We start from the raw sequence: 8,115 nt of genomic DNA, 5'->3' as shown, positions 1-8,115 counted from the left end.
TCCAAATTACACACCAGTCAATGGCTCCCACACACACACACACACACACACACACACACACACACACACACACACACACAGGGACACACACACACCAGCCCGCCCCTCTGTGGCTTGTGCGTAATATGGTTTGGCACACTGGTGCGCAGCACGTAAACAAAAGCACATTGTCGGTGTCACTGGCAGCCAGTCCTGCAGTCCGAGAGTGGGAGAAGTGAACAGTCATTTCCTTTGCTCTGCAGACAGAGTGGACTTTTCTTTTCTGGTCACAGCAGCTAAAGCTTTAACAGATCCTGAGAACAACACTCCAGCAAATATGGGATTACTTGTCACTGTTCTCCTGCACTGGATAGAAGTCTGAGGTAATGTTTATTTGACTTTTCTTGATTAATTTCATGAAGACATTGATGGATAAATGTCAGTGAAAAGCTTGCAAGTGATGCTCTGATGTTTTTGTGTCATACCAGGCAAAGTCGAGCGGACAATAGCATACTGTAGAAGACAATACAACTAAAGCTTTAAGGTAATAATCTATTTAAAGTCTGCTGTTTTAAGGTCGTATTTGTGGGAATTTGTGGGAAAACGAGCGCGTCATTTGTTTCCAAATGACTTTTTTCAAATAATCATGAGCAAAATTACAAAGAAACCCTTTTAAATGAATGTTTATTGTACTTGCCTACTCTATCCACTTCAGACTGACTCATTTTCTCCATGTTTCCAGGGGCCATGCCGTGTGTCCAGACCCAGTGCGGCTCCTCTCCACAAGGCGCCAGCCCGGCCTCTCAGAGCGCCGGCGGAGAGCGCAGCTGCGACTTCCTCACCCCGGAGTTTGTCAAGTTCAGCATGGACCTCACCAACAGTGAAATTTCGGCTGCGACATCAGGTCCCAGTTTTGCCACTTTGGGGGACTCTTACGGCTCCTGCTACGACGTGAAGCCGCCGTGTCTCTTCCAGATGCCGGTGCAAGGGGAGCTTCCGTGCGTAAAGATGGAGGATGCGCACCGGTATCAGCCGAACCAGCATCATCAATCCGAGGAGCTGCTCTCCTCCCCGGGCTCTGTTTATTATTACCGCTCTCCTTCACCACACGCACCCAACTTCCAGACTCCACCGGGGCACTTATGGGAGGACTCCGGCTCTCTGTACAGTTTTCGACCGGACTATTTAGCCGCAGCGCACAGGAAAAACACTCTCTCCAGATTCTCGCTGTTTTCGCTCAAACACGCGCAGCAGCAGAGCTTCTCCACCTGCCAGATGAAATTTGACGGGTCTCTCCACGTGTCCATGAACCTGGACGCAGCTGGGGCGCACCAGCCGCTGGACGGCTCCGGGGTTTTGGGCTCCAGCGCGCTCGGGAAGCAGCCCGGAGTGGGATTTCCTCACCCGCTCCAGCTCGGTCACCACTTCATGGACTACCAGACGTCGTCAGGTGCAAGCAGAGCAGCGCTGAGCACGGAGGGGCTGTGCGCGGTGTGCGGTGATAACGCAGCATGCCAGCACTACGGAGTGCGCACCTGCGAGGGCTGCAAGGGTTTCTTCAAGGTTTGTTCTGGGTGACACTTTATTTTAACGCTTCAACTTGGATATCTGGAGGCAGCTGATGTAATAAACATAATTAATACATGTGAAAGTGTCAGTCAAAAAGGACAAAAACAGTGATCTTATCCGGCTTTTATGAAAATCTGAAGGAAAATCTGAAGGATATATTCACATTTTTCTGTCCACGTATAAAGAAGACTTCAGAGCCACACTGTCTCCTAATAAAACACTAATTCCAGTAATAAGCTATAATATAAAAATCCTTCTGGGACCCCTGACTGGCCTCCTAAATTGGTCATTACGCTTCAGATGCACGTTTTGATCTCTTGACACGCGCGTGTTAGGGCCAAATGTCCTGTATGAAAACGGCCACCAACGTGCCGTGAATATAAACCTCCCCTTTTCCTCTCCGAGGGAGATTCCCGGGGGCGATCCTCCAAATTATGACTGACCACGACCCTGTATTTACCCAGACTGCCCTGTCCGCCGGCTGAATGCCTTATACCGCCTAAGATGGCCCACAGGAGCAGGAGAGCTGCTGTTTGATTATCATTTTCAAGAGAGCATTTAAGAGTTTTTACTTTGGTGTAACAAAATGGGTCTTAAAGATGCCATGTTGAACCATTTTCTGAAGGACTGTTCAAGACCTTTTCAAAAAGGTTCAGCGAGCCGGATCAGACCATCTCTCATAGACCCGTAAAAAGCACCCTTGTTGTCAGATCAACTCAACACCATGATATTGGTTCTGTATAGACCAATACTGTGCTCTTTCAAGATGCCGTTATAACTGGTTCCAAAGTCCAGCAAAGGAAGTGTCCAAAAAACCCAGATGGTTCTTGTTTGACAGCGGCACACAGTCGGAGAGGTTTTCAGAGCATAGTGAAATATTTAAGATATAATACTCGACCACGGGATCTCCATCCTTTTTGTGCAAATAAAATGTCACACCATAGAACCCTTAAAAGAACAGGTGTCCATGTCTTACTGTTTCATTTCGTATCGCATTGCACTGTATCGTATCGTACCGATCTTAGTTTATTGTATTGCACCGAGTGATGGTTTCGTACTGTATCGTACAGCATCCAATCGCATCGCAGCAAATTGTACTGTACCATATTGATCTTAGCGCATTGTATTGTATCGTATCGTACCTTACTGTATCATACCGTATTGCACCATAACGTACCGCACAGCATCCCATCACATCGTATCGTACCGTATCAATCGATTTGTGTCATATCGTATTGTGCTGTACCGTATCGATCTTAGCGTATCGTAACAATCGGATTGTATCATATCATATCGTACTATAACATATTGATCTTAAGGTATTGTATTGTACCTTACTGCATCCCATCGCATCGCATCAATCCGAATCGTGTCATATCGTACTATACCATCTCGATCTCAACGTTCTGTATGTATTGTATGGTACCGAATTGCATCGTATCATATCGTATCGATCGTGTTGCATTGTATCGTGCCGTACTGTATCGTACCACATATTATCGTATTGTTTTACGTTTTCTGACAGTGGAATATATTTGGAGAGTTTGGTTGGAGGTGGAGAGGAAGACATTTAAGATGTAACACTACATCACATAATTTTAGGTCTCTGTGTCAGTAAAGGTTCATACCACAGAACTCAAAATCAGGTGTTTTGTTCTGAGAAGTATTTATATCTGTTTTTTTTTCTCTCCATGCAGCGCACTGTACAAAAAAATGCCAAATATGTGTGTCTGGCTGCCAAAAGCTGCCCTGTGGACAAACGTAGGAGGAACCGATGTCAATACTGTCGCTTCCAGAAGTGCCTTGTAGTGGGAATGGTTAAAGAAGGTAAACCAATACACCTTAAAGACTTGTTTTGAAAATGACAGTCGGGGTCAGTTCAACTGATTTCTCCTCATGCTCTGCAGTGGTGAGGACGGACAATCTGAAAGGTCGAAGGGGTCGCCTGCCATCCAAACCGAAAGCTGTTTCGGACTCGTCTTCACCTGGCGGCACCCTTCTGAGCGCCCTCATCAAGGCACACGTGGAATCGAATCCTCCACCTTCTCTTCTTGACTGCTTTAAAGTAAGAAATGTGGGCATAGTTTCATTGCTTTACCAGTGAGGAGTTATGTGTTGTAATTGATATATTTTCTTTTCTGCTCATTGGTGACCTATTATCAGTTCAAGGAGAGTCCTGGAAGCCTGCTAGAAGACGACGCTCAGCACGTTCGGCAGTTTTACGACCTCCTGACCAGATCGATGGAGGTGATTCGAGGTTGGGCACAGAAAATCCCTGGTTTCACCTCCTTACCCAAACACGACCAAGACCTCCTCTTCTACTCGGCTTTCCTGGAGCTCTTTGTTTTACGACTGTCGTACAGGTAAAGAAAACACAAAGGGACTTTTTCTCAGCTTATTTGGACGATGCACCTCAGGTCGGAGGTCTGTCCATAGCATGTAGATATGTTTGTCGATGGATTGGCCTTTAAACACAACAACACTCAGGAATGGAAATCTCTGCATCAATTTTGTGTGTCAAAGTGTAACCAGGCCGTTTATATCCACCTCTAACAAGCTGTCATACTCTTTCAGATCCAGCCCAGAGGAGGGGAAGCTGATCTTCTGCGACGGCTCGGTGTGGCACCGGCTCCAGTGCCTGCGGGGCTTTGGGGAGTGGATTGACAGCATCGTCGAATTCTCCGCTAATTTGCAGAGGATGAACCTGGATGTGTCCACCTTCTCCTGCATATGCACCCTCGCCCTGGTCAACGGTGAGACGCTCAAAAACACTTGTGCTCTCACGTCGTTGTTTCTGTCTATGTCTATTTATATCAGTACTGTCCAGGATTAGGAAATTAAAAATATCCCACATTTATTCACATATCTGCAGCTTTATGTTGCAATCAAGTTGTGCAGAGAGATGCAGCTTTAAGTAAGACGAAGTAACCCTTTCTTGGCTGTAAACCATGTAATGTTTAAGGGCCAGACATCATGTAGGACACATCAGGACTGAGTGCTCCTGAAGGTAAATCCGGGCGAGGAGGCCACCATGGACAGGCCGGAGAGTTGGCCTATCAGAGAAAAAATATTGATTTTCACTCCTGATGTTTGTGTGAAATGTGATTTTTTCCGGACGCTGCAGAGCGACACGGCCTGAAGGAGCCGAAGAAGGTGGAGGAGCTGCAGAACAACATCGTCAAGTGTCTGAAGGAGGGCGACGGAGGCTCGCACTGTTGGTCGAACCATCTGTCCAGACTTTTAGAAAAACTGCGTGAACTCCGCACTCTGTGCATCCAGGGCCTGCAGAGGATCTTCTACCTGAAGCTGGAGGATCTGGTGCCGCCGCCCGCCATCATAGATAAGTTATTCCTCGACACGCTGCCATTTTAGAGACACGAGAGGACACACATGGGGGACGTTTCTTTCTCATCCACTTGTTTTGTTTTAATCTCGGGAGTCGTTCCTGACAGTTTGACGTCTGTGCACTGCATAAAAAACATTTTTCCTCAAAACGAATCAAATAATCGAAGAATTGTGACGACTTATCTGTAAAATCCTCCTTAATATCGACCAACATCTGAACAGTGTTGGGGACTTTTTCACTGTGCTGATTACAGGAGGATCAAAAGGACCAATTTTATTGCTCATTTATATTCCTACTTTATTTTATTTTTTATATGTTTAACAGGTTAAACAGCCTGTTTAACTCCATTTGACATTTTTCTGCCTCTCACTCTGTATGCAGGCGGTTTTGATAGGGTTTTCTTAACACATATTAGTGATTAATATATTAATATTCATTAGACTGTTGTGTTCTCAGAGTGCTAAACTGTCATTGTCCATGTTTTAATAAATAAATGATCCTTATTACTGCTGGAATTTATTTATTTTATTAATTTATTTGTTTTATTTTATTTTTGAGACAGAAAACAGGAAGAAGACTTTTGAAAATGATGTCATCCATCATAAATATCAATTAAAACTTGTTCATTTTTACTTTTATAACATTTATTTTCTGATATAAAATGCTAATCTGGAGACATGTAATTATTTTACAGTTAAATGAAACATTGGTAAGATTGAATGCAGGTTGTAGTTTTATAGGCAACACTTTTTAAAATGTCTGCTGCTTTTAAAACATGGTGAGATAAAAAGTTAAAGATATTTCTCCTCATAACAAACCTTGTTTTATATTGAGGTATACAGTGAAACAATGCAGATAATTTAATTTAATTCCAGCCTGTGTGTGATTTATTTTATTCTGCCAACTCATAGCTGTTATAAGAGGCTGTTCTGTCTGTTCAGGTCATGTAGGCTTATTATTTCTTATATTTAACCTTTCATGCCTCCATTTCAACCTTCAACTTGGAGGATTGTGTCCCAATCAGCAGGTCGCAGATCCACGAGACAAAATGCACCAAGTGCCTCTGGAATAACTGTTAAACCCTCTTCTTTTCTTAAAAACCCAGACAGGTAAAATGTTTTTTTGTTTTGTTTTGCTAAATAAGGTGTTAGAAATATTTTTAACAGACATTTTTCTTGAAGATTTCTTTTCCACTTCACTCCGGTGGACGTTCTGCACCTCAGGATATATTCTGCCTATTTAGATTCTGCCTTATTTTGTGTGTTTGTTTGTTTTTATTAAGAATATTCATATGATTTACACTTAAATAGTTTCATCAAACAACAAGATTGAGTAGACAGACGTCATTTTTATCAGATCTTCCTTCACTGAAATTTGTAAACTGTGATTTTGTCCTGTTTCTTCCATCTTTATTTCACTGTTTAAAGTTTTTCTTCACTCAAATCGAGGGCCGAGGATGTGATTCTGATTATGGGCTATCAAAATAAAATTGATTTGATTAAGATGTTATCTAAATATATTGTGCAAAAGGCAGAACACACCCTGTGGTGCACAAGGTCCACTGGAGCTGACGGATGTATTTCCAGTCACAGAAAACATAACATTAAAATCTGAAAAAATAATTTTTAAAATCTATTATGTAGTTAAAAAAAACAGCTTTTCTCTGCTAACACATTAAACAACACACGTTAAGTAAAACACTATATAATCTGTATTCGAGAAGGTGAGGTTAATATCTGATTTTTTAAGGGAGACCTGAGTATAAAATAATACAAGAAACATGAAAACAATTCAATTAATTTCATAGAAATGATTAAAAATAGTAAATAACAGACTAGTTCAGCATGAGATGTTTTCACTTTTTTGCTGTTTTTGAAAATTCACACAGGCAAACGAGTAAAAATCTCTTTTTCATTCTTTATTTTTTGCATTTTTTTAGCAAAAAGAAATACAAGAAAGACAAAGTTTGGGGAGAAATTGACAAATTCTGCTGTAAAACCAGCCATAATCTACATATTTGCAGGTGTAAATCAAGGTCAAAGGTGAAGTTAACCCTCAATATGTCACAGAGAGGCAGCTGACAGATGCGTTCATACATCCTCGTGCCAGACGTGAAGTAAAAAAGACGGAGTAAGAAGTGTGTGTGTTAAAATGGCCGCTGGCTGCCTGACATTTCTGCAGCCCTGTGGTTAGACGTGGCATTAAAGAAGTCTGATTCTGCTGCTGTTAGTCAGGAGAAAAGTCTACAAGACATACGTGAACACACAGCTGCTGATCAGTGAAGCAAATGTGGCGAGAGCTCGTCAGTATGTCGAGAAATAAAACCATTAATTTTGTCTCTAAAAGACCTCCAGTGAACAAACAAATCCTTACGAGTCAAATAATCAGATCACCCGGGAGAAATTGAATCGTTCTGAATCATCCTCGTCCTCGCCTGCAACAATGTGACATGTTTTTTCTTCTCCCTGGCAGAAAGAATTGATTTCGTGGTTCGAGAAAGGTCTTGTATAAAAAAAGAAAAAAAAAAAAAGGATGATGTTCCCGAGAAGGTTTTAATGGGCCGGCAGATCAATAAATAGTGGAGGCTGTTCGATGCTCCGCCGTGGCGGGCGGAGATAGAAATGAATCGATGGCGGTATCGGAGAAAAGTCCAATTTATTCTGGCGATGATGGTGATTGACAGGTAGAGAGGGAGTATAATATAATATCAGATGTTTCACAGCAGGATTACAGTGCTAGCTCCTATAGCTACTCTATAGGTATGGATATTACCAGAATGTGATAAGGCCACTGCTAAACTCCAGTGTATTTGAAGATGATGTAAAATACTTGTAGTTTTGGTATTTTAAATATATTTTGATGTTTTTTTGGATGTGGGACCTTTACGTAGTATTTCTACATTGTAGTATTGCTACTTTAATGTACTTAAAGCAACATTATGTGACTTTTTTACTTTAAAATGATCAGCTTCAAACTCATTTTGATGGTTCAGCAGCAAAAAGCTCACCTTTACACCACCTTTGTATCCATCCAATGAGATCCTGACCCAACATGCAGCGTGGAAAGTGACAAACAGAAGTTTTTTGCTCACGTCATCACCATCAGTGAATAGTGGACCCTGTCTGGCTCTCACTCCCAGTCAGGAGGGTTAAACGTCACGCTAACTACAACAACACAAAAGCAGAAGCGACGAAGACAAAGTTTTCACTCGAAATCGCATC

General features: G+C 42.2%; 1 protein-coding gene across 1 annotated transcript; it reads left to right on the top strand.

The window, feature by feature from the left end:
- Window positions 1-254: 254 nt before the first annotated feature.
- LOC311253175 (nuclear receptor subfamily 4 group A member 2-like) lies at window positions 255-5,339 on the top strand. The gene is made up of 8 exons (XM_084346959.1): window positions 255-362; window positions 468-523; window positions 722-1,542; window positions 3,246-3,375; window positions 3,456-3,613; window positions 3,712-3,911; window positions 4,123-4,301; window positions 4,673-5,339. Exons 3-8 carry the CDS (start codon window positions 727-729, stop codon window positions 4,918-4,920), a joined length of 1,731 nt encoding a protein of 576 aa, XP_084203085.1. The 5' UTR covers window positions 255-362; window positions 468-523; window positions 722-726; the 3' UTR covers window positions 4,921-5,339.
- Window positions 5,340-8,115: the final 2,776 nt, after the last annotated feature.

Source organism: Pagrus pagrus (genome assembly GCF_965226575.1).
Source record: "Pagrus pagrus genome assembly, chromosome: 24".
Classification (NCBI taxonomy): Eukaryota; Metazoa; Chordata; class Actinopteri; order Spariformes; family Sparidae; genus Pagrus; species Pagrus pagrus.
This window is presented reverse-complemented; position numbering and strand designations above follow the sequence as displayed.